The sequence below is a fragment of the Prionailurus viverrinus genome, chromosome B3 (genome assembly GCF_022837055.1).
Source record: "Prionailurus viverrinus isolate Anna chromosome B3, UM_Priviv_1.0, whole genome shotgun sequence".
Lineage (NCBI taxonomy): Eukaryota > Metazoa > Chordata > Mammalia > Carnivora > Felidae > Prionailurus > Prionailurus viverrinus.
This window is the reverse complement of record NC_062566.1, coordinates 121,208,474-121,236,294: the sequence shown is the minus strand read 5'-3', so window position 1 is coordinate 121,236,294 and position 27,821 is coordinate 121,208,474. Positions and strand designations below refer to the sequence as shown.

The 27,821-nt window shown below is 40.1% G+C and overlaps 1 protein-coding gene across 1 annotated transcript in view; it reads right to left on the bottom strand.

Annotated features, from left to right (window-relative positions):
* Nucleotides 1-27,821, bottom strand: part of TSHR (thyroid stimulating hormone receptor) — a 164,398-nt gene that overhangs the window by 10,720 nt on the left and 125,857 nt on the right. Inside the window, exon 8 of the mRNA XM_047863200.1 lies at nt 15,573-15,650. Within this exon, the coding sequence (XP_047719156.1) occupies nt 15,573-15,650 (78 nt within the window). The remainder of the gene's footprint in view (nt 1-15,572; nt 15,651-27,821) is intronic.

Sequence of the window (27,821 nt, the reverse complement as noted above, 5' to 3'; positions counted from 1 at the left end):
TAAATATCTATTATCATTATTGTCACCTTGCAATGAGATGTGTCTTCTCAGATTTATCTCAGGTCACTAATTGTTGCTTTGCTGAAAGTTCTCTCCTGTTCTCTTCAATGTGTTTGGCTCCTCCAGGCTTATTTCCACCCCACTTGTTTATCTTGGTTTTGATCTTTCAAGTCACAAACGTTCTTTGGCCGGTGATCCTAGGTTGCATGCTCATGCTTAAAAACAAGGCACTGAAAATCTAATTGGGAGCTTATCCACTGGCGAGAGTCTGCTTTAGGACAATTGTGTGGCCTATATGCTGGTGTATCCTAAAAATGCCAGAATATGGAGGCTTTTTGTTTGTTTGTTTTAGAATTTGTCAACTTCTTCAGAAAAGAGACTTCACATTTCTAGCCTAGAGGGAAGGTACTCTTGGCTGCTGGCATTTTACATGAATAGGGCGGTGGGTTAACATTTCCAGATGCAGACCTTCAATAAATCCTTCTGTTTATAGCCCCACATTTCACTCTGCCACTTGCCACCCCCATCACCTCCAAATCCCACACCCTTCAGAGGTTCTGCAAGGCAAGGCAGCTGCCTCCTCAGGTGTGCTTCCTCTGAGTACTCATGTTTGTCTCCTTCTCTTCTGCCTTTTCTCATTCAGAATTCTGTAGCTCACCAGACCACCCACGCACTCTCATCTGTCCTCTCCGTCCTTGTGGATTTATGTATATCAGAATGCCATTCCCAACATTTTAGGGGCCTCTCAAGAGGGAGAGGAAATAAAAGCTTAGGTTGAATTTATCACCTTAACTCTTAGTCATTACTCCATTTAATACATAGATCTGTGCAAGAGCTTAGAACAGATACTTGTTGAGTGTTGAGTCAGCCAGACAACTAGACAACTAGGCAGATTCCCATCTCTGGTGTTGATGGAGAGAACGAGCCTCAGTCTGACAAAATCCCCAAACTCAACAAGGCAGGGATCATTTTAAGTTATTTGAAGCTGTATCTTTCCTCATTCACCTAATTTTTTATTTGACCACTTTGAATCCAGGATTTACTAACAGTGTACCTTCTTTCCTAAAATAAAACTTGCAAAACGTAGCAAGATTTAAACATTTTGTTTTTGGAGTGAGAGAATATGGAGAGCAGCTATCAGCACTAAAGGGGCCCAAAATGATTTGTGAGTGTAGCCAAATGGATGGAGACCTACAGGCTGGAGGGCTGCCCTCTCTCTTAGTGACTTTGGCACTTTCCACAAAGAGCTCATTAAGTGTTGGGTACCAAGCTTCCTGAGAATTTATCTCTAGCAAGTATTTACTCACAAAACAATGCAGCAGAGCTAAGCCTGGCAGACAGTAGGAAATCTAATTGTCTAGGTCATGGGAACCACCTCAAGTTATGTGTCTAATGAAAGTAACAGGACATGAATTTGGAAAGAGTGAGACCTGCAGGGTTATATACAGGGCAAGAATATCATGGAATTTTAATGATGCCAGGAAAAAAAAAAAAAGACCCAATTGATATTCGGTGTCATCAGAAGAACAAATTTCTCCTCAAGCAATTATGTATTCTAACATCCCCAAACATGGAAATAATTTCCATTTTTGTGATATGCATTGTCATTGTTATTTAAGATGAACCTTTGATGAATTCAATTGTAAATGAAAAAATTTTTTTAGTGTTTATTTAATTTCAAGAGAGAGACAGAGTGCCAGCTAGGGAGGGGCAGAGAGAGAAGGAGACACAGAATCCAAAGCAGGCTCCAGTCTCCAAGCTGTCAGCACAGCTGACATGGGGCTCCAACCCACCAACCGTGAGATCACGACCTGAAACGAAGTCGGATGTTTAACCGACTGAGCCATCCAGGCGCCCCCAGTTGTAAATTAAATAAGCACTAATTAGCCTGCCAGTGTTTCAGCAGCAATTTCAAGTCTCTTTAATGTTTGCTTGTAATAAATGTGGGCTTTTCCTAAAGGTCAATAGGTGGAAGCTGACCCATTAAAAATGTATAGTCACATCTGCAAATTGGTAGATGAAATGCATCTAAAACAGAAAGAAGATTAATTTACCATTTAAAAGGCAGTTTAATTTATTAATACTGACTCAGAAAGGGCTTAAAAGCTTAAGGGCTTAAAAGGTATATGTTCAAGAGTGAGCCTGATTGATTATGAGCATTTTAAGATATGATATGCATTTATTCAACAAATATTTATTGATTGCTTTTTATGTATTGATCTATGATACAAGCAGCTAGGGCTCTAGCAGTAAATGGGAAGAAATTCTTGTTCCTCTCATGCTTATATTCTAGTGGAGAGAGAGGGACAATTAAAAAAAATAAGTAAAACACAGAGTATATTTGGGGCACCTGGGTGGCTCAGTTGGTTGAGCATCTGACTTCAGCTCAGGTCATGATCTCATGGCTTGTGAGTTCGAGCCCTGCCTCAGGCTCTGTGCTGACAGCTCAGAGCCTGGAGCCTGCTTCAGATTCTGTGTCTCCCTCTCTCTCTGCCCCTCCTCTGCTCATGCTCTGTCTCTCTCTTTCTCTCAAAAAAAATAAATAAGCATTAAAAAAAACCATAGTATATTTGATAATAGTAAGTACTATGGGAAAGAGGAAAACAGGGAAGAGGAAAGGAAGAGCTTAAGAATGGGGTCACAATTGGGGAGGTTGTCAGGGAAGGCCTCATGGAAGAGATAGTTGAGCAGAGGTCCGATGGAGGTGAGGGAGAGAAACATGTTGATGTCTGAGGCAAGAACAGTGCAGGCTGGGAGACCAGATAGTGTCATAGGCCCTGCTATGTTTGTGGAAGCAAGGAGGCCAGTGTGGCTGGAGCTGAGACAGTGGGGGAGTCGAAAATGTGGGTGAAATCAGAGAGGTAACGGGGAGCTAGATCATATTCCTACGAGGCTGCAGGCCATCAGAAAGACTTTGTCTTTTATCAGAGTGAGATCAGAAGTCTTCAGAGGAATGGTATAATCTGACCAAGGATTTCAAAGGACCAATCTGGATACTGCTTTGAAAGTAAACCAAAGAGAGCAAAGGGTAGAAACAAGAAGACCAAGGTCCAAGGAAGGTGCCTTGGACCAGAGTGGTAGCACTGGAACTGTTGAGAATGGTTGGAGTTTCCACAGATTGAAAAGGTAGAGCCAATGGAACTTTCTCATGCATTGGATATGGGTGGGAAAGAGGGGAGTCAAGAATGACTCTGAGAGGGGTGCCTGGGTGGCTCAGTGGGCTAAGTATCTGACTTGGGTTCAGGTCATGATCTTGTGGTTCATGAGTTTGAGCCTTACCTCAGGCTCTTACATCCAGGCACTCGGAGCCTGGAGCCTGCTTCAGATTCTGTGTCTCCCTCTCTCTGTCTGCCCATCCCCCACTCATGCTCTATCTCTGTCTCTCTCAAAAATAAATAAACATTAAAGAAAATTTAAACAAAAGGTTAAAAAAAGAATGATTCTGAGATTTATGGTCTGCAACTAAAAAATAGACTTTCCATTTCCTGAACTGGGGAAGTGAGGCAGGTATGGAGGGAAAGATCACGGGTTCAGTTTTGGACAGGTTGAGTTTGAGATGCCTATTAGACATCCAGATGGTGATAGTGATAAGCATGCAGGAGAAACATACAGGAAGGAAGTGCAATGTGTGCAGCTTGCAAATTTAAATAGGGTGTTCAGGGAAGACCTCGATGAGAAGATTACATTTAAGCAAAAATTGAAGGAGGCGAAGGAGCAAGTCCCATGGATACCTGGGGGGAAAGCCATCTATGTAGAGAAGACAGTTAGTGCACAACCCCTAGGTGGCAACATGTTGGAGGGGGATGTGTTCAGTGTGGCTGGTGTGGAGTGTTGAGTAGGAAAGAAGTAGGAGATGGAATCAGAGAACAGATCATGGATAGGGAGCTGTTTCAGCAAAGTCTTTGCTATTTGTAAGGACTGGAGCATTTTAAGCAGAAACTGAAGAAAATGATCTAGGAAAGTTGGAGAATTACAACAGGTGCAAGAACAATCATATGTGAAAGGGGCTCACTTTGTGCCCCTTTGTGCCCCTAGGAAGAGACGGTGTTTCTGGGTTAGTTAGTGCTGGTTTGCATCCTAGCACCATCGCTTATGGCCAGATGACCTTGGGGACTTACCTATTATCTCTGCACCTCAGTTTCTCTTTGTTAAATAGGGATAATAACACCTGCCACTGAATAGTTAAAAAGGGTAAAGGTGATATACTCTCTGTAAAGAACAGAGAACACAGCTGAAGCTCAAAAATATAATTGCTTTGTAACTCAGAAATCACTGTTAACCTTTCCTCTATCTCTCAAGTTTGTATAATTATATTTCTTTTAAGCCTTTTGCTTCTGTGACCTATGAAATCCCATGGAACTTACCATATAAGCATAATGGATTCTTCAAAGACAAACTACCCATATAATATATGTCAGTATGGTCAGCTCTCCACCACACAATGACAAGAGGAAATGATGGCAATTTATTGTCAATATTCAGATACTGAAATAATAACCCATCCTTGTCCTTAGTGTTGAATCCTCTCCCTCTCCTCCCCAAAACACATACGAAATGACCATCATCACCACAGTGGCTAAAGGACCTCAATGCTACTGGTGAGACGTGGAAAGTCCACTTTCTTTTAAGGTGTTTATTTCCTTTAGACTCAGACACAGAACATAATTAACAAAATGGATTTCAGTGACTTGGCAGAAATAGTGTGTCAGAATGATAACCCTTAACTACCTTATTTCCTGTCGCAAGAGTAAAAATCTCAGAAGAGTCAAAGAATTTAGCATTCATCTATACTTACTTGGGAAGAACTGAGTGCCTAATTGTGCACACCAAAAACTGCTTCATGTATTTATGTTTGTGGGTTATTTGTTGAAAATTTTAATCCTAGGTTAATTTATCCCCCTATCATAAGTCTGTTGTCAGCATCTTCTAGTTAATTGTAAAATCATGAGTAAAATGTGCTATAGAATAATGATTTTTGCCTCGTCTATTTGGCTCTATGCAATCTTTTTTTCACCCCATGACTGATTGAGACTTTATGTGGGTGAAATCACCAAAAACTCTGAGAGGAGTAGTGTTGGAGGGGTCAGAATCCTCTGGGATCGATAGGATGAAATAAAATAATTTATACAAAATATTTAGCAGACAGCCTAGTAGGCGCTTACTTAAAGGTAGATTGTTTATACTTAAAATTGCAAAGAAGATGTGCTCTGACTTCGTTACGGTTGAGGACTCCTGACTAAAGAGCAGTGATTAGTTAATAAAACTGTTCAGAATTTATATGTTTTAGAACATTTTGTAAGCATTGTTTTCCTAGAATTCAGACTCAGCAAATATTCTTTTATGTTCTATCAGTTTTGACCAAAGTAAAAAGCCCTTACTTAAAGAACTAATTTTAGCAAAACCATGTTACAGGAAACAGTTAATGGGTTTGTGAATTATTCATTTTTATAGATGAAAGGTCATCCCAGTTTACTGTCCATATTGGCATAGATATGAGAACATTTATTCAGACTGAATCCCCTGGTGGAAAACGCATGATCATTTGAGGCCATTGCTCCAGGACACTGGCTCTTGGTGCTTTGGAGAACTTCTCTTTCAGTTAAAGTAAAAAACTTTTGAGGATGATAGTAGTTGAAATTTTAGTCAGTTGAAGAAATGCAAAGGTTCATATGATTTTGAGGACCTTTGTAATAACTCCATCACCTCTCTCCCACCAAGAGTCAGCCCTCTAGTTTAGGAATTCTCTGCAATGTTTTCTCATTAGGTATAAAAAGTAACCCTACCATGATAGATTGCTGTGACTTAAAGTATTAGCTCTGTTTTCTCATATCAGTGGCTATGGTAGTAAGAGATGCTACTGATCAATAAATTTGGATTTTTTTGTTATCCAACTCTTGTGAATTGTTGACACGAGTCTTCCAGTCTGAAGATTCCTAGGACTGAAGTAGGCCATCCTACTTCAAGAAGCCAGCATGCACACAATTATGGAAAGGTTTCTATCTACTCTTTCTCCTCAAATTCTTCTGTGACCTTCCTTGTAGCTCTCAAGGACTGAACAAAATGGTCGCAAGCCATCTCCTTGCCTCTGGAGACACAGGTGTGTGTCTTAGGAGGGATGACCCACTTCGGTTGCTTCCCCAACAACTTGGATCCCTTGGCAAAGGTCTGTTGGCTTGATGGCTTGATGCCCGAGCCAGAAACTGTAAGAGTATGTTTACCTTTGCAACTCATTTATCACTCCAGTGAGCAGAGCAGCCTAGCAGACAAACCTCCTCTGGTTTTCCACCCCTAGGAGGTTCCCTTCCTGTCCAAGAGAGCTGCCCCAAAGGCTCTGTTTGACAAACACAGAAAGGAAGACAAGGAGTGCCAGGCTGATTAGGTCTTTGGATTTGATCTTGTCCCTCTCTTTGGAGGTCCAGTGCCTGCCAAATAGCCAGGAGATATAGATGAGCAGTCACAGCACAGTTGTTGGGACAGAGGTATCCAAGACTAATAGTGTCAGGGCCAAGGGTGGGTGAAGGTGAAAGGAAGAAGGCATGGGGGTGAGTTGAAAAGGGCCACAAACTGTAATGGGTTATATAACTATTACTAATATTTCCATAGTAATTCTTCAGTGGGCCATCCTTGACCTGCTGAGTCAGGTCATATTCCTCACAACATGATTTCAACACAATACACTTTTCCAACACTATCCTTTGACCCAAATTATGTTTTGTTGCTGTTATTGTTACTATTCTTTGAACACATCCTATGTTTTTCAGTAGAATTGCCTTTGTTCTTTCTCCATCTCTGTCTGTTGCAATTCTACCCCTTATCTGAAGCCCATCAAATACCATCTTCTTTAATGAGGCCTTTGCTGGTCACCCTACCTAGAAATGGGATCTTGATTCTCTAAATATCTGTCATGGCTCTTTTGACATCAAACTCACAGTTATTTACTCACATTTCTCCTAAATTTGGCTGTAACCTCTTTAAAAGCAGAAGTTATGTCTTATCCTTATAACATTCATGGAGTTCAGTAGGTGCTCAGGAAAATGTAGAGTAAGTGAGTAAATGAACACCTTGCACAAGTTTGCTTCATTTTCTTAAAAAAATTTTTTTTAATGTGTATTTATTTTTGAGAGACAGAGCATGAGCAGGGGAGGGGCACAGAGAGAGGGAGACACAGAATCCGCAACAGGCTTCAGGCACTGATGTGTCAGCACAGAGGGCTGTGCTGACGCAGGGCTTGAACCCATGAACCGGGAGATCATGACCTAAGCCAAAGTTGGACGCTTAACCAACTGAGTCACCCAGGCACTCCTACAAGTTTGCTTCAGATTAGCTATTTCTCCTTAGAAAGGAAAGAGAAAAGGAGAGGTTCAACTATGGATGGTGATGGCCTGGGGGTCAGGACTAAAGCTGATTTCATTTAGGACTAAAATGTACTCAGGATTGCAACTCAACAACAAAAAGACAATCTAATCAAATAAGGTAAGATATTTGAACAGACACCTGACAAAAGAAAATCTACAAATGGTTATGAGGTACATGAAAAGGTACTCAACATCATTAATAATCAGGGAAAACAGAGTAAACCATAATGAGAAACCACTTCATAGCAACTAGAATGGCTAAATCAAAAAGACTGACAATATAATGAGTAAGCAAATATCAAACTTTCATACCTCTCTGGTTTGAGTAGAAAATGGGATTTTTGGGAGGCATTATTTCCTATGAAGTTAAATGTAATCTGGCCTGTGACCTAACAATTTTACTCCTAGACTTTTACATTAGAAAAATACATAGATATGTGGTTGTATATGGAAGGTGGAGCATGAGGGAATTTTCTGGTTGATGAAAATGTTTGAAGTCTTGACTAAGATAGGATAACATAATTTTGCCCAAACTTATCAAATTGTATACTTGAAAACTGCATGTTATTGTATGGAAATTATATCTCAATAAAAAAATAAATTTGTACAGGCTCATACCTAGAAAATTATGCATTCAACACACCAGTGGGCTTCAGATATGCCCAAAAGAACTGTGCCACAATTTTTCAGCTATCTAATAGTATGGTTTTGTGAAGATCATTGAGTAAAAGATAAGAACATAAGGTGCTTATTCTTCTGTAAACCCAGATGGCAGTGCCTTGATCTTTAGATTTTTTTTTTTAATTTTTAAAAAAAAACTTTTTTTTTCAACGTTTATTTATTTTTGGGACAGAGAGAGACAGAGCATGAACGGGGGAGGGGCAGAGAGAGAGGGAGACACAGAATCAGAAACAGGCTCCAGGCTCTGAGCCATCAGCCCAGAGCCTGACGCGGGGCTCGAACTCACGGACCGCAAGATCGTGACCTGGCTGAAGTCGGACGCTCAACCGACTGCGCCACCCAGGCGCCCCGATCTTTAGATCTTTAAATAATTCATTTGATCAGCTAATAGCAACAAAAGTTTATTTTTGTTGAGGCATGTTACACAGACTCAAGGATATTGTTACAGAGCTGTTCTCTTCTTAGGAGATACTTATAATAGTAACTGGGACTATTATAATCATTTTCAGTGGTAGGTTAAATGCTTATTAACATAAGTTACATAATTTAGACCTTAGAGAACTCTGGTTATTATGGAAGGCATTGCATTTCAGTGCATTCTTTCCTTTGGGATTATAAACACCGAGAGCTTCTCTTTCAAAATAAGATTAAAAGAAAACAAGATAATCAAAAATGAAAAGCATAAAAATAGAAAATGAGATTGCATGTCTTGATTAGAAAAACAATAGGTAATAAATGTTATTGAACTCCCAAACTATATTAAAAGGCTTTAAAAAATAGGAAAGGGTGGAGAACAGGCCGTACTTTAGATGTTGCACCTATTTTGAATTAGATTCTTTTTTGAGAAATGACCTTGAGAAAAGATGGTAAACTAAGTGGGCAAAATTTACTGTTTTTGTTGACTGTTAGAAATGACTGTGTTCTTTCTCAAATATCTTTATGAAGCAGAAATATATACCAGCCATTTTTCTTCTCTTTAGTTGGAGTTTAAGGTTTTCCAAGTTGGCTTTAACACCAACTCACACCCAAATCATGGCTATTTGGTATTCAGTTACAACTTATCAAATATTTATTGAATACTTGCTGTCTTGTCTTTTGAAGCAGGGAAATTACAGAACGCGTAAGACATTGTCGATTTCCTTAGGATCTTAAAATCGGGTTAATAGGGAGAAGATCTGTGGGAAATACAGTGATAAAGATTTTGACAAATGTTCAAGACAAGAGGTACATGGTGATGTTACAAAGCCAATCATGAGTAGTTACTAGATGCTCTTTAAGACAACTGCCTGAAATTTGAAGGGTGAGATTGAACTCTTTTGTTCATTTCTTACTTTCCTGCTACTGGCATTTCAAATGCTGCCATATCCATTGTCCTCTTTTCCTGTGCTTTGTGGTTTTCTTTTTAAATTAAATTCTAATTTTCATTAAAATAATGTGTGGACCTATTTTTAAAAAGCAAACTACACTGGAAGCTTAGTTATACAGGCTCTGGTGCAATTCCTCCCTGCAGTCTGCTTTCTGATGCCCTGAAAACAACTACTTTTAACTTTTAACTGGTATTTTTTTTTCCATAATTGTAAATATATTTTGATTTATTGGCTTTTGATTCACCCACTGACTTCCTGCTAGGGAAGATGAGGATTTAGCTCTCTTCTATCACCCTACACACAAATTCTCCTGACACCCCCTCTAATCTCCTGAAACAGTTTTAGGACATATTTGGTTAAGCTTATATTTAGTATTTTGGTTATTACAACTCTGCATATTTTGATTTCATTTCCTTTCTTGTGTAGCTTTATTTCCTTACGAAACATCTTTATGAAACATCTCTCTTATTTATGTACCTTGTTTGGATGGACTTCTTGCTAAGTCTTGCACATGCTCTAACGTTCTCTAAAACATCTATCAAAATAGTTTTTCATACAGCCAATCCTGTCAGATAATGTATCAATCTATTTTATTTCCAGAACTTTCTCTTGGAGCTCTCTTGGTGGGGAGGGTTATCAGAAGTCTCCATTCTAGCCATTTATTGAGATTTCCTCCATAATCACATCTCCCATTACCACCTACATTCCAAAGCATCTCAAATACATCTCTAGCCCTGATCTCTCGTGTTACTTTCCCATCTGTAGCTATCATAGTCTACTTGGATGTGTCACACATACCTCAGACTGTTCTTCACCACTATACCAACTCCTCCCACAGTCTTCCCTTTCTCAGGAAGTAGTGATCCCATTCGTCTGGCTGCTCATGCCAAAACCCTTGCAGTTGTCTTTGATTCTTCTCTTTTTCTCATTCCCTATATACATTCCATCAGCACATCATATTGGCTTTACCTTTAAAATATAGTCTGAACTGACCGTTTCTTATTGCCTTCACTGCTACTACCTTGTTACAAGCTGCTATCACCTCATGCCTACATTATTTTTATACATTCCTAAGTGGTGTCCCAGCTCCCAGACTTGGCACCCTACTCTCAACACAACAGCCAATGTGACCCTACTGAAACAAAGGTCAGATCATGGCAAAAGACTCCAATGGCTTCCTCTATATCTAGGAGCAAATAAAAGACCTTAAAGTGACATTTAAGTCCATCCACAAGTTGCTCTCCCCACCCCATTATCTTTTTGACCACAACTTCTATCGTTTACTCTTCTTGAGCTACAACAGCCTCCTTGCTATTCCTCAAACATGCCAGGAATGTTCTTACCCGGGGGTCTTTGCACTTTGTCTAGAATGCTTTTCTTTCTGGTAGTCACATACCTTGTTCCTTTATGACTTTCATATTTTTTCCCAATTGTTACCTTCTCAAAGAGGCTTTCCCTGACCACCTGTCAAAATAGGAAACCCCCCCTATCAAAAGCTCCTAACGAAGAGTCCTGAGCTTAGCCTATGATCAATAAATGTGTACTGTACATTTTCAGAGGTTGATTAGGAAAAATTTAATCGAACTGATGCAAATGGGTCAGAATGACAGGGAAGGAGTAGAAATTTCAGGCAAGTGAGATAAGTAAATCAGAGCTAAGTTCTGAAAAACCTGAAATTAGAAAATTTCTCTCATTTTGTCATAATATTTGAGAACAAGTGATTTAACCAAAGGAGAGACAGAAGAGAAAGAGCCAGAGGTTGGGACTGAAATACTGGGGGCAGTGATCTCTAGTGAGAAAAATTAGGAAGGAGTGAGCAGAAAGGCTTAGAAAGGTAGGAATAATGAAGTATCAAGAGGCAGGAAGAAGCGAAGGTAATCACAATGCTTAACATTCGTGAAGCATATACAAAGTGCTTTTAGTTTATTTTCTTACTTAAGCTTCACTACTTTTAGTAACTCTGCTTTGACAAATAAGATCACTGAGACATGGGTCTCACAGTTAGTGATGAAAGCAGGAGTCAAGTCCAGGCCTCGCTCCTAATCTAGCTCACTTTTCACAACCTGGACTGTGTCCAGAAGCAGGAATTGCATTGTCAAGTAGTTGCACAGCTGCTCTTAACTTGGCCAGAGAGTCTTGAAAAAAAAAAAATCTTGCCAATACTATCAAAACAACTTTTAAGCAACAGAAACAAATAGATACATTAATTTACCACTTAGAAAGAAGTATAAATGGACACTCTCCCTTAAGGACAAAGTACTGAAATATCTTTAAAATGTGACTGCTATTTAAAGGCTACAGCATTTACAGAAGTGTGATTCAAGTATTTATTGTATACCGTATTAATTTTGCTAACATTTTTAAAGCTAGTACTATGTTTTAGGCATTGTAAAACGAAGTAGAACTGTAGAAACAAGATAGGCATAACCCTGCCCTCTAGGAGCTCTTGGAGAGATAGACAGAAACATATTATTGGTGCCTTGAGATGCATACATAGAGGGGCTAGAGTACAGAAGAAGAAATGGTTATCTTTCCCTAAGGAGAATAAGGGTCAAGAATGACTTCAGTGAGGAGGAGGTTTTTGGTTGAAAGATAAAATGGTAGTAGGTGCTAATCAGACAGATGAGGTTGTGGTAGGGTTTTCCAAGCAGAATGAAGAAAGAGTTTAACATAGCCATGTAAGTAGGTTGGAGTATTAGGAGAGCTAATACAGACAGATCATTGGTCAGGGGTGTATAGTGGTGTGAGAGACAAAGCTGAAGATTATCACGGAGCCTTGCATGCCACACCAAGGTCTTTATCCTGAGGGGTACAGGAGACCAGAATTGGTGTTAAGATCCGATTTGCATTTTAACACACACAGGCTTGGGGAAGACGGAATTGAGAGGGACCGAGATAGAAGGCAAAGGGAGATTTGGAGGCTCTTGTCATCTAGACTAGTGCTACTCAAAGCTTGGTGCCCACTGGCCAACTGTTTCTTATGAGTCCTTGACAAATGTAAGAAGCTTGTACTGTAAGGCAAGCCAATGACTTCATGAAGCACACTGTTCAGTTGGGGCAACTTTGCTTTTATGGGAAGATTTTCTCCATAAAGGAAGCTGTATTTTGATGTACATTCTGGGGCTAGCCATTCACCTTGTAGTGGCCCCAATTTGAGTGGTCGTAGTCTACATCATTGGTCTTTATTTTTTAAAAAAATTTTTTTTTCAACGTTTATTTATTTTTGGGACAGAGAGAGACAGACCATGAACAGGGGAGGGGCAGAGAGAGAGGGAGACACAGAATCGGAAACAGGCTCCAGGCTCTGAACCATCAGCCCAGAGCCTGACGCGGGGCTCGAACTCACGGACCGCGAGATCGTGACCTGGCTGAAGTCAGATGCTTAACCGACTGCGCCACCCAGGCGCCCCTACATCATTGGTCTTTAAATTCTTCCAAGGTCACATATTCACATGCAAAACCTGTTTGAGTATGTGCCTTTAACCTGTGTACATTTATGATCTCCATGCACATATGACTGTAATACCATGTTATATACACTATAAAACACACTAAACATACATTTTAAAAGGATAAGAAGAAAATAAATGAGTAATCTTTTAAAAAAATTTCACTAAAGTGAAAGCACTGTAATTAAATATACTTCACTAATTTTGAAAATTGCTGTTTAACCCTTTCTGATATAGCTATTCAGAGGTCTGCTTCTGTTTCAGTTTAGGTTTAAGTGGCTGTCAGTGAAAAAGTCACCTTACAAAGATAGATGGTTCCCCATGGACTAAGGCAGGCATGGGACTAAGGCAGGCATGGGCCTGCCATGGACTAAGGCAGTACTCACTAAGTTAAGATTCTCAACTCTCAATCCAATTCAGGAACTAAATACATGTTTTTTATTGAAATTCATATTCTTGGATGTCCATCAGTTGTTTTTGCACACTAACCTATGCATGTGTAATTTTCATATTTTATACATGTGGATTTTAAGACCATTGTAATTATTGATTTGAAATATTTTTAAAAAGAATAAAATTCAATTTCTGGTTTTAACAAACATAATTTTCATAAGTGATATTCACCATTCTCATCAGGAAGATTACATAACTTGGAAATGTTTTTAAATACCTGTTTCTAAAGGCCATTTCCAAAGCACAAATTTCTTCAGAGAAACAACATTCATTAGTGAAATATCACCTTTATCTTGAAGGAGCAGTTATAATTCTTTAAAATTTTTGAAAAAATGTTTTTATTTTTTTTGAGAGAAAGAAAGAGACAGAGCATGAGCAGGGGAGGGGCAAAGAAAGAGGGAGACACAGAAATCTGAAGCAGGCTCCAGGCTCTAAGCTGTCAGCACAGAGCCCGACTCAGGGCTCAAACCCATGAACTGTGAGATCATGACCTGAGCCAAAGTTGGATGCTTAACCAACTAAGCCACCTAGGTGCCCCTCGAAGGAGCAGTTATAAAGTTGTCTTTTTTTTAATGTTTATTTTTTTATTTTGAGAGAGAGAGAGAGAGAGAGAGGGAGAGGGAGAGAGAACAAGTGGGGGAAGGGCAGAGAGAGAGAGACGGAAGGAGAGAATCCAAAGCAGGCTCCTCACTGTCAGATCAGAGCCCGACAGAGGGCTCGATCCCACAAACTGTGAGATCATGATTTGAGCCAAAATCAAGAGGTGGCTCAATGGACTGAGCCACCCTGGAGTCCCTATAAAGTCATCTTTTAAAAGTATCTTCCAGGTTAAAAAAAATCACATAAAAGGCCAGCACATTTTTTTTCACTTGACTTTTTGTAGAAAGAAAAATGTATAATGCTTTTAAGTACTTTGCCATCAGTTAACAATGAATCCCCATGTGGTATAGTAGATTTTTAGGGTCACTCTGCCCTCTCATATGGCACCTATGTGTTAAGAAAATAAGGCCATATGGGCACCTGGGTGGCTCAGCCCATTGAGCGTCCAACTTCAGCTCAGGTCATGGCCTCACACTCATGAGTTTGAGCCCCCAATTGGGCTCTCTGTTGTCAGCACAGAGCTCACTTCAGATCTTCTGTCCCCTTCTCCCTGCCCTTTCATTGCTCACGTGCTCTTTTTCTCTCTCTCTCAAAAATAAAAATAAAACATTAATTTAAAAAAGAAAAAAAATAAGGTCATAAATTCACTTAACTAGGTGCATTCAATCTAAAAAGGAAGTATAATTGTTAGAAGTGAAAGAGTGACGATGTTAAGTACTCAAGACTGTGGATCACCCACTGTTCCCTGGGAATGCATCCATTCCCTACTTGACACCTGAGGGGCTGCAGTCATCTGTGTGTATAGTACCAAAACTTAATTTGTCCTTATTTAAAAACATTTCTTAATGTTTATTTTTGAGAAAGAAAGAGAGAGACAGAGTGTGAGCGGGGAGGGGCAGAGAGAGAGGGAGACCCACAATTTGAAGCAGGCTCCAGGCTCTGAGCTGTCAGCGCAGAGCCTCACGTGGGGCTCAAACCCATGAACTGTGAGATCATGACCTGAGCCAAAGCCAGATCCTTAATGAACTGACCCACCCAGGTGCCCCCTTATTTTTAAAATCTTAAATATAAATAGAACCTCTAATATTTATCCTTGCCTCTAATGGATTACCTTGTGCCTTCTCCTGGGGTCCTGTGTTCTGCTTTGGCAAGGACTGGACCAGATGTTCAATGGTGAGATTCTAAACTGCTGTTTTTAAAAATAATTATGTCTCATCTTTTCCAGTGATTGTAAATTTTACTAGATAAGAGTCAATTTATACTCTTCCTTCTTCATGCCAAGCATTGTGCAATGCACATTCACACACATTTTTCTCTGCACAGAGTGCCTGCCACCTGTTTGTAGACCTTGTGTCTCAGAATTTTGCAAACAGCACCTGCTCGGAGATGCCTGTTTTTTTTTGCACTGGGGGCCTCCATGAATGTCCAACCAAGGTGGCTTCCTAATGAGGCATCCGGATGGTACGGTGGAGTGGCCTTCTGAGTGTCAAAGAACAAGAACTTTCTTCCAAGCAGTAGCCTATACAGCTGGTGGAAGACTACTGCGGATGTCTTTAGCCAAGACAACATGGCCTACCGTAAACATCAGCCACTTCTCTTGGTGACTGTCCTTTATTCCAAATAAAATAAAATAAAGACCGACATATTCTTCTGTATGTCTTACTCACAGCAAGGTTGGTCCACTGTATACTCCTCCAAATGCATCTTGGTCAATAGCTGTCAAGTACTTATTCTTGTTCAGGTAACTAGAGAGAGAGAAAGAGAGAGAGAGAGGGAGGGAGAGAATGAATTAGGTGAGGTTAAGCGAATTGACGCAAATTCCAAAATAAAATGTGAGCATGGTTTCCCTAGCTATTAACTGGTTTCTAAGAATTTGGAAAACACCTTACCTTCTTCTGGCTTAAGCACTCAAAACATTCTAGGTTTTAGTGGTGCAAGATTTATACATATTAATTGTGGCAGAAATCTTTGAAAGTGAGCATGTTCAGGATCCAGTTTGCATATCTAGATTTTATAAAAATTGTCTCATTCCCTATTTACAGGCATACCTCAGAGATGCTGCAGATTTGGTTCCAGACCACCACAATAAAGTGAGTCAAGTGAATTTTTTGGTTTCCCATTGCATATAAAAGTTGTGTTTAGACCATATTGTAGACTTTTAATTGTACAATAGCATCATGTCTAAAAACCCAATGTAAATATCTTAATTGAACACTTTGTTGCTAAAAAGTGCTAACGGTCACCTGAATTTAAGCAAGTTGTAATCTCTTTGTTGGTGGAGGACTTGCCTTGATGATGATGGCTGCTGACTGATCGGGGTGGAGGCTGCTGAAGGTCAGAGTGAATGTGGCAATTTCTTAGGACAACAGTGAAGTTTGCTGCATTGATTGACTCTTCTCTTCAAGAATTATTTCTCTGTAGCATGTGATGCTGTGTGATAGCATTTTACCCACAGAACGTCTTTCAAAGTTGGGGTCAATCTTCTCAAACCCTGCCTCAACTAAATTTATGTCATAATCTAAATCCTTGAGTTATCATTTGAACAATCTTCACAGCATCTTCTCCAGGTGTGGATTCCAACTCAAGAAACCACTTTCTTTCCTCATCCATAAGGAGCAACTCCTCATCCATTCAAAGTTTATCATGAGATCGCAGCAATTTAAATATAATAATAATAAACAAGTTTGAAATATTGTGATAATTACCAAAATGTGACAGACACAAAATGAGCAAATGCTGTTGAAAAATGGCACCAGTAGAGTTTGCTTGATGCAGGGTTGATTCAAACCTTCAGTTTGTAAAATGCAATATCTGTGACTCACAATAAAGGGAAGCGTGGTAAAATGAGGTATGCCTGTACCTGATCAGTGGTGACTGTAGTTTTCAATCCACTTCAGTACCAACTGATTTAAATTTTGTCAGTATTGGTCAATATTCCCATTTGCTTCTGAAACCTGGGCTTAAATCGGGAAGGGAGGGGTCCCTGGGTGGCTCAGTCAGTTGAGCATCTGACTTTGGCTCAGGTCATGATATCACAGTTCATGAGTTCCAGCCCTGTGTCAGGCTCTGTGCTGACAGCTCAGAGCCTGGAGCCTGCTTCGGATTCTGTGTCTCCCTCTCTCTCTGCCCCTCTCCTGCTTGCACACCGTTTCTCTCTTTCTGTATCTCTCTCAAAAAATAAACATTAAAAATATTTTAAATCAGGAAGGGAATGACCATGGTGAAGGTGGTGAATTTGTTTGGGGCAGGGTTGCCTGGTTTAGCAAGTAAAAATACAAGATGCCCAGATAAACAATGAATAACTTTTAGCATAAGTATTCCCCATGTAACTTTTGAAACATTCCTATACTAAAAAGTTGTAGTTTATCTGAAATTAAAAAACAATTAGGTGGCACGTATTATCTCTGACAACCGTGTTTGTTGGGGTGGGGCAGGTTATATAGATAAGATTACAGACAATGAATGTGTAAATGAGTGAATAAAAACAAAATCGGGGTGCCTGTGTGGCTCAGTTGGTTAAGCATACAACTTTGGCTCAGGTTGCGATCTCACAATTCATGGATTTGAGCCCCTTGTCAGGCTCTGTGCTGACCAGCTGGAGCCTGGAGCCTGCTTCTGATTCTGTGTCTCCCTCTCTCTCTGCCCCTCCCCAACTCAGACTCTGTCTCTCTTTCTCTCTCTCAAAATAATAAACATTAAAAAATTAAAAAAAAATCAATGTAGCTCTCTTCAAAAGCAGTGAGGTGGGTGAAGTTCAACTTTTAGTGACACATGAGATTGCTTTAAGGAAAAAATAATCCAGAATGAAAGAAGACTCAGCATATGGTGTGGTGGCCACGTGACTTTCTTGATGGCAGTGACAGACAGCTGGTTTACAAATGCCACAGGGTATGGGCAGGACATGGCTTTTCAGGCAGTGACTGAGAAAATCCTAAGCTTCTAGGACATTGTTAAGTCTGAAATGGAGGGGTTCAATTAATCTCATACATAAACACACACACACACACACACACACACACACACACAAAGACCCGATTAAGATGTGGCAGCAGTCACGTGTGCCTTCTGGTTTAATGGCTGTCATGTAAGACTGTCAATAACAGGCTTCATGTGGTCACTGTATGACTGTCCCTCAACCCTCCATGTCCATGGAATTCCTTTGGTCAGTGATAGCTAGAGCAGGCAAGAACCATCTTGGAGAAACAATCGGAGAGAAGACTCTGAACAGCATGATTTTGTAAAAAGACAACTAAGTGGAGTGCTGCACTGGCTGGCATCTCTTTTTGTATTCTTTGGACCCTGCAACTTGCAGATCACATTCCGTTCCCAGACTCATGTGAGGATCGGTGAGCTCATCTCAGTTTTTCCTCTTCATTGCAGACTGCTACAAGTGAAAATCGGCTTGCTCTAATAATTAGAAATTATTGTAAAACTAAATAATTGCTTGTCCAATTCTGTAGTGTTTTCATCTGATATTCAATACGCCCCCAAGGATAAGGAGACTGGTTGATAAGCATTGCAGTTTACCAGAAACGCCGCAGAAGATTTCAAACTGGGAAAGCCAGCCAGAGTCCAGGAGGAGAGAAAGGATGGAGAGAGGGTGCAGCCAGCTTGAACGGAGATGAACTGAGTCTTGGGGGAGGCTGTGTTCTCTAAAACCAGCAGGGTTGTTGGGCACTTTATCTCTTAGAGTTAATTAGGTGCTTGCTCAAAAATGAAACTATTAGGGGCGCCTGGGTGGCTTAGCCGGTAAGCGTCTGACTTTGGCTCAGGTCATGATCTCACTGCTCATGGGTTTGAGCCCTGTGTCGGGTTCTGTGCTGACAGCTCAGAGCCTGGAGCCTGTTTCAGATTCTGTATCTCCCTCTCTCTCTCTGCTCCTCCCCTATTCACACTCTGTCTCTCCCTCAAAAATAAATAAAGATTTAAAGAATGAAAATATTAGTCCATGTGTAGGTGTTTCGAGGGGCTTCCTTATTATCACAGATTGTGATAATTCCGTGAAGCTTTTTACCTTGGGTTCAGATTGCTGATCCCACTTTGCATTTGAAGCTAAGAGGATGGGATGGGGACATAGATTTTTAAAACCCTTAATATCCAAGAGGAAAGTGTTTTTTTTGTTTTGTTTTGTTTTGTTTTGTTTTGTTTTTATCATCCTCATTTATCACATAATGTTACCTGAGAATGTCAGTCTGGTTAGACTGATGCCTTCACCATGATTTAGGCTGATTCTCCTAGAATCCACATTCTATAAACAACCTTGGATAAATCAATCACAAACTTTGGTAGGCTACATGAGTAAGCTAGTCCAGACAATGATTCCTTTACAGGGATGGGGTATGTGATCATTTTTGCAAGGATATCCTTTTGCAAGGATATGGTTGACATAAATGAGCTTAATAGACAGTATAAAGTCTTTGAGTCAGAGTTGAAAGGAAAGACTTCTTGAAATCCAGGATTTCTAAATACAAACACTATGAAGGGCTTATGGGAAAAGAACTAACATTTCCTTTAGAAATGATACAGACACTGCTACAGGTGTGTTCAATGCTTTACACTGCTTATGATGTGTATCTCACAGTTAAGGAACAATGTAGTCAGAAAAATGAGGATGGTCAGGAATGAGTTGGGGAAGAATATCCAATTGATGAACTTAGCATGGAAGATACAATATTATAGCTCACATCCTTGTTGATTGGACTTATCCTTGGCACGTAACATCCATTCAGTAAAAACTTGATGGATGAATAAATGAATGTCCAGTTGCTGGGTAACTCCTAGCTAGAGGTGCCCTATATATTATGTTTAGGTGAGGAAGTGACCTATGTCAGAGGGAGGAGGTTGACATTGTGGCAAGGAAAGTTGTGGTTGCTGTGGAGCTTTGCTCTGTGGGGCATTTTGGATATATTTCAGCTCCAAGATGAATTTCAGCCTGCATTTCCATAGTCCCTTTAGGGGAAATTTGGGCTGGCACCTGTTTATGTTGTGAGACTCATGGGAATACTTCTGTAAGGAACCATGTTTCTCCATCTATGCGTTGGTTATTTGGAAAAATTAAAGGGAACCCCTGCCCAGCCCTCATTGCTCCATGGAAATCCTTTTGGTAGCAGAAATCAGATCTGTCTATAAACAGTAACAGGTGAGAAAATGCTCAAGGTTTCAATAGACAGAGGTAAAAGCCAGCCTTAGAGCATATCTTACAAGCCATTCAAATACTCCATGGGAAATAATAGCCTGCTTAATCCCATAATCTTCTCTATTGTCATCTTGTCCCAGTGCTCCAAACTGTGGTGTTTTGTGTCTAATCAACTAATGTGTGAGGCTCATTAGCACATGAATTGTGTTGACTTCTCTATTCATAATGACTAGCTGTTCAGTATGTTCTTAGCAGATCAACATGGTATTTTTTTTTCTTGCCCAAATGTTTACTGTCAGATAGTAGCTAGTTACTTGAGTTTGACAATAGAAAATACAACACTGAGAATCAGACATTAAGTAACATATCCCTATGCCAGATTGTGTGAAAGAGAGGATGGAAAAGAGGTTCCAAAGAATGAATGTGTGGCTTAATTTACAACTGGGAGCAGTTCAACTTCTGCTGAGCAAGGGATGCTTGTATTATCATTAATTTCACATCTGAGTGATGACAGTGTGCTTGGTTCCATATGAAATCACAGGACCAAGTGCTTTTACACATCTGCCATGATTTTCAGAACTTTTACCCAACTACAGCTGAAGCATCTGTGCTTGTTCTTAATGTGAAATTTGTCCAACTTGGCTGCAATTGCATTCTTTGGTTCCACTAAAAAAAGGTCTAAATGAAGTTAAATCTGCTAATTTCAGTAAATTGACACAAGGCAGATGATGGGGAATCATTGTTCTTTCAGACGATGACACATTGTTTAAATTAGAACCTAAAGATACACAAACATACTTCTGGAGAATTTAGCAATTTGCTAACATGCTAAGTGTAATGTTTGTACACAAATAGAATAATAGTAGGATATTGATGTGTTCACATTAGTTTAAAACCACAGTTAGCATTGAGACCAGAAGCAACAGCCCTATGTTAAAATCACAAAGTGAATACTATTTCATTATTACTATGGAAACTTGACCTCTGTTTTTTCCATCTGCAGCTCAACTCTTATCTTCCTGTAGTTCCCAAACCGCCTTAGCCCCATCATCATCTTGATTTTACCTTGTATTTATATGATACCTTTCACTGAAGTGCTTAACTCTGAAAAAAAAAAATAAGTTTCCATGAGCCAGGAATCAGAAACTGAGGGTAGAATGATGAATAGATAGAACATTGTTTTATAACGGAATTTCAAATTTGGATTCAAAATACTAATTGGAAAGAAAGATCTTTGTTTTCTATTATGATTGGATCTGAACTTTCAAATCCTAAAATATTTTTGTCCAGATACTTCTCTTTATCCCATACTTGCCTTTGACCTTTACCAGGAATTGGAAGACTATATATTTTATCACACAGTCATCCTCACTGAGTACCCTCATCTAGAGCAGAGGTCCACAGACTACGACCATCTGGTCAAATCTTGCCTGCCACCTGTTTTTGTAAATAAAGTTTTATTGGAACACAGGCTCATTTTTTTTTTTAATGTACTGTATGTGGCTGCTGTTACACTATAATGGCAGAGTTGAGTAGCTGCGACTGAGATCATATGGCCCACAAAGCCCGAAATATTCATCTGGCCCTTTCCAAAAATGTTTGCTGATCTCTGATCTAGATTTCTAAAAGTCAATAAACAAACGATTCTCATTTAAATATTTCCCACGTTAGTTAAATCCTCCCAAAAACCTTTAACATTTCACATAAAAATGTCAAGAAAGTATGGTGAAAATGGTGCACTGATTTCTGTCCTATGTTTAAAGGCATAGTTACAGTGAGTACAAAAGACTATAATTCAGGGAACCGTGAAATGAAATCCATTTCCCTCAACTTTATAATTCTCTGCCATTAGCCAGGCCTCTTGTAGAACCCAGGACATGGTCAGAGGAGAAAGATGGTGAGAAGGTAGAGAGAGTCTTCTTACATAGCCTCTTCGTAGGTTTAACTTCAGAAGATCATCAGATGATCTGAAACTCTACTGGCTCTTAGATTCTCCATAGACTGCCTCTAAAATAGACCTTGTTAAATTTATCTGCCACTCAACAAAGTTACATATCAAAAGATTCTTCTTGAGTAGCATTTCCCCAAAAGTGTTCTGTGGAACACCAATCCAGAGAGAGGCTTCTGGAACCAAGAGCTCCCTGGGAAGCTCTGCATACTGCCTTCCTCTCTTGGATACCAATAATTCAGCTTGTCCTAGTAAAAGACCCAAGAAGTCCGCCATTACACTTTGTTGAAATTTATAAGGGTATGAATAGCTTTTTAAAAGCAACATCTATGGGGTGCCTGGGTGGCTCAGTCGGTTGAGTGACTCTCTTGATTTCAGCCCAGGTCATGATCACAGGGTTGTGGGATTGAGCCCTGCATTGGGCTTCAAACTGAGCATGGAGGCTGCTTAAGATTTTCTCTCTCTCTCCCTCTGCCCCTCTCCCCCAGTTGCATGCTCTCTCTCTAAAATAAAAACAATAAAAAAATAAAATAAAAGTAACATCCATTAATTTACCATGGAAAAAAAATTCAAGGAACGTAGTTTGGAAAATGACACAAGAGCTGGGGAGAATCTGGGATAGAAATTATTGCTCCCTTGTTAGTGTTTCCATCTTTTCAATAGAAAATGTCTCTAAATTCCTGTGATATTCTGCAGCTGATTTGATGACCGAAGCTATAAAATAATATGCTGCTACACTTACGCTGAGAGTCACGTAGCACAGCAGTCTCCAGATTACAGAAGATTCACTTTGGAAATCTCTTTAAGTCTTTGTGGAGTTCTCCAACGTGACCAAAAGGCCATTATGAGTAAGCATGAGATGTATTGAAGCAAAATGGTCAACATACATGGCCTAACTTCAATCCCAGTCCTTTGAATTTAATAACATTTTATCAGCCAGCCTTTTTTCATCAGGGTGTCTCCCACTCAGACCTCATTTGGAAGTTCGCTGAATTGGTGACCTTGCTGCATTGGTAAAGCCAGGTTCTCATTGAGGAATGACACCATTGCTTGGGATGACTCTTTTCTGAAACTTCTACAGATTATTTCTTGAGTCTTGAGTGGCCTCTTTTCTCTCCCAAGTGCACTCTTCTTAGCTGCAAGATATTTTAGCTTCTGTATTTTGTGCCTGTAATAGACTGAGCTAAAAAGTGTTCTTAGCCCATTTTCCTGGGCTAAGTAACAAACCACAGTAGCCAGAGGAGTTGCCTGTCCAAGCCTTGGTCGTGGCTGCTAGGTCAGCAAATATGAATCCCAGGAGGGCACAGGAAAAAGAGTCTTGAACAAGGGGATCCAGGTCCTGGCTTTGGTTTGGCTCCACCAGCTAGCTTTACCAAATTTAAAAAGCCATGTTAAAAAAAAAAATCACGTGTTTGTTCACTTTGGGCTTCATTCTCTTCATACGCAACTGTGACTGTTGGACAAAAAGACTGATAATAACATACTCTGCAGCCACGGTTCTTGATTCTTGCTTTACACCGGACTCACATAGGGAGATTTTTTAATGGCCATGCCCTGGCTACACCCAAACCAATTACACCAGAATGTGTGGTAAAACCTAGGCATCTGCGCTTCCAAATCTCTTCAGGTGATTTCAGTTTTTGGCCAGTATTAAGAACTATGCTGTGTAGCCCTAAAGGCTGAATTTTACACCCCACATCTCTGTGCTTAAAAAATGATAGCTGAGGGGTGCCTGAGTGGCTCAGTTGGTTGAGCGTCTGACTTCGGCTTAAGTCATGATCTCACAGTTCGTGGGTTCAAGCCCTGCGTTGGGCTCTGTGCTGACAACTTGGAGCCTAGAGCCTGCTTTGGATTCTGTATCTCCCTCTCTCTCTGCCCCTCACCTGCTTGTGCTCTGTCTCTGTCTTTCTCTTAGATATAAATAAACACTAAAAAATTTTTTTTAAAAAATGAGAGTGATTGAGAGTGATACCTGTCAATGACTACATATAGCAGGATAAAGGAACAGATAATTTAAAGCACAACTCCTAATTATGGGCTTTAAAATCTTTTGCTTGTGACAAATAAAATTTTCACAAACAAATGACTCCATACCTGAGGTTGGGTTCTGGGTTTTTTTAAATCTCATCTAGCATTCTGAAAAAGTGGTTTTGGTTCAGAAAAGAGCCAGCCAGACACACTGAATTCAGGAGCCTTACGACCACCTTTGGTCTCCCTAGTTGAACATTTCTTCACTGTCCCCACCCCTGCCCTTACTAATGTGTCTCTCTGTTGCCTTAATGCTAACATCTTAATGCACCTGCTGTCTAGCATGGTTGTGTGACAGTCTTCTGATATCTTTATACCTTAGGCATCTCAAATTGTCTTAATTATTTTAAGTCCCAATTCTCTTCTTTATTCATAGAAAATTTGAATTGGGAAAATTATTTCCCTTAAGGCCACAGCTTTCTAGGAATAGTTGAATCAAGGAGGAAAATATTTGCTTAGATTCACATAATATTGAAGTTGAATGCTAATAATTAAAAAAAAACTTGATAAATCTAGGGAAAATCATGCTTCTACCTCCAAGTAAGGAGGCCAATGTTATTGAATATTTAGTGTTTAGTTATTTTATTTTAATGTTTATTTCTGAGAGAGAGAGGGAGGGAGGGAGGGGCAGAGAGGAAAGGGGACAGAGGATCCAAATCAGGGTCTGTGCTGACAGCAGTGAGCTCGATGTGGGGCTCAAATTCACAAAGAGATCATGACCTGAGCTGACGTTGGACGCTTAACTGACTGAGCCACCTGGGCACCCCAGTGTTTAGTTATTTTCAGTCTGAAATGGATATTTTAGATATGGCTCATTTCTCCCTACTGTACTTTGACCCTTAGTATTGCTGCCCTCAAGTTGACGCCACTAAGAACACATGCTCAGTGTAGGCAGGGAGCACATTTCTCTTCTCCATCTTTGTGTCACCTGTGAATAGCACAGTACCTGGCTCATTGTAGGTGTTAATAAATACGTTGAAAAATAAATGAAGGATTATGTAAGATTTGTATGATAAAGTTAAGACAGAAGTAGGGTCTTTCCAATACTGTAAATAAAATTGATGTATAAGTTTTCATGTTACTCTATTGAGTCTTTTCAGTCTTCTTTTATATTTGTGTATTTTTAAAATGACTAAAACCTTAATGAGACAGTTTAGAGAAAAGTACTCTAATCTCTATTTTTTAAGTTTACTTATTTGCAACAGAGACAGAGAGAGAGAGAGAAAGAGAGAGAGAGAGAGGGCACAAGTGGGGGGTGGGTGGGAAGAGAGATAGAGGGAGAGAGAGAGAATCCCAAGCAGGCTCCACACTGTCAGTACAGAGCTTGACGTGGGGCTTGATTTCATGAACTGTGAAATCATGACCTTAGCTGAAATCAAGAGTCTGACGCTTAACCAAATGAGCCACCCAGGTGCCCCTCTAATCTCTATCTGATAAAGATCATGAGAAAACCAAAAGCCTGGCAAAGAGTGAACCCCCACTTCAAATGGAACTCATAAGGCCATGCTGGGGTTTAATGACTTCAAAACCTATTAGAATTTATTCTTTAAAGATGGAATCCTACCAGAATTAACCACTTAACTCCTAAGTCAGAACAAGACCACTTAATCTGCATGTGTGTTATTTGTCTGCTTGTTTGCATCCAGGGCCCCTGCACATGATTCTGTAGGTCATCCACCTTCCCCTGCTTGAGTGTGGTCCATGCATCAGCAGCAGCATCATGACCTGGGAGCTTGTTAGACATGCAGAGTCCTGGGGCCACCCCAGATCTACTTAATCAGATTCTGCATTTTAACAAGATCCCCCAGATGGTTTACATGTTCAGTAAAGTTTGAGAAGCACTGTATAGGAACAGATCTAGAACCATAGGCCTTCAGGTTTTGCGACAATCACTCCCTGAATATAAAATAACTACATATGAAATGTTTAAAGGGAAAAAAAGATGGAATCACAAAAATGAGTAAGCAGTAAGACTGCCAAAAATGAGCAGGCAGGGGCACCTGGGTGACTCAGTCGGTTGGTTGTCCGTCTTCAGCTCAGGTCATGATCTCACGGTCCGTGAGTTCAAGTCCCGTGTTGGGCTCTGTGCTGACAGCTCAAAGCCTGGAGCCTGCTTCAGATTCTGTGTCTCCCTCTCTCTCTCTCTGACCCTCCCCCTCTCACACTGTGTCTCTCCACTCTCAAAAATAAATAAACATTAAAAAAATTTTTTTTAAATAAGCAGGCAAACTTTTTAAAAAAGTAGATAGAAGTTCTAGAATTGAAGAAAATATAATTGTTGAAAAAATACTCAGCGATATGTTATTAAACAAACAAAAATCTGTTGTTTGTTGTTCCAGCTGACTCTTACCATGGGGGGTTTTCTTTCTTCTATGTGTGATTTTAAAAAAAAATGTTTATTTATTTATTTTGAGAGAGAGGGAGAGAGTCGTGAAAGTAGGGGAAAGGCAGAGAGAGAGAGAGAGAGAGAGAGAGAGACAGAGGGAAAATCCCAAGCAGGCTCCACGCTTTCCACACAGAGCCCTGCACAGGGCTCGATCTCACAACCATGAGATCATGATGTGAGCTGATCTCAAGAGTCAAACGTTTGACTGAGCCACGCAGGCGCTCCCTCCTATATGTGATTTTTGACTGTGAGCTCATACATATCTGATTGATCTTGATCTTTAAAAAATCTAGGGGGCCTGCACTGGTTTTTTCCTTCTGTCGAGGTTTGCATTTATTTCTGCTGGAATCAGAAGGTACTCCTAGGGTGGTACCACTCTAGCTCTGGTCCAGGTTCTCTGGCTTAATCTAGAAGTCTCTGATTTACCTCACTACCCTGCCTTCTCACTGCACTAAAGCCTAGTATCTTGGCACCACTGATGTTGGCAGCCATCCCTAGGAATGTCCACCTTCTGTAAGCACCCACCACTTTGGCTTCAGCTCCTGGTTTCTTTTCCCTCTCTTGGAGCTATGACATAAAATATAATCTTTTTAAATGTATGATCTAGTGGTTTGGTATTAGGAAGGCCCTACAAATTAATTCATCCACGACACCGTGGGAAGGAGACTCTACTAAAGCTATTTTATCATTTATTAGATATTAGGTTAAAACACAAATTAGTAGGGCTGAGCCAGTCCACAAGCTCTTAGATACAACATATATTCTGGTGTAGATACTGGGGGCCCTAAAGATCTGACAGAAAAGTACAACAAAGACAGAACCCCAGTTCGATGGCTATCTTTTGGTCAACATCCTGTTCTAGGCATTATTTATTTTTGGGGCAGGCAAAAGTTGGATATGTCTTTTCAGCTATTTTTGAGTGAATCAAATATAAACTAAACCTTTTGGAAAAGTGCTAGAAAACACAAAAAAGATAAACCTTACTTTCTGAACAGCTTTGGACTCAATTAAAGACACCTTTTACTTCATGTACATATAGATGAATGTTTACACACACACACACACACACACACACACACACACACCTACAAGAAAACTGAGATGTGAGGGCGATCTGGCTGTGACATCTGTCACCCCATTGATCACCAGGGTTGAGTCCATTGATCTGGCTGGCTAGGCAGGTGTGCCCCCTCCTCTCTCACCACTCCATGTGCATCCCTCCTGAAGCTGTGCACTTGGTCGAAGAGGACAACCTGCTCCTGTAGAGAAGCACTGTTCTTCAGTCAAGGGTTTATAAGTAGCTGCACAATCCTGCTAGAACCTCCAAACAAGCTCTCAAGGAAACTGAAGATGAGACCATGGTTCTCCATTTTATCAAGGATAAAACTTCGGGATTTAGAATTGGAGTCATTGTAAGT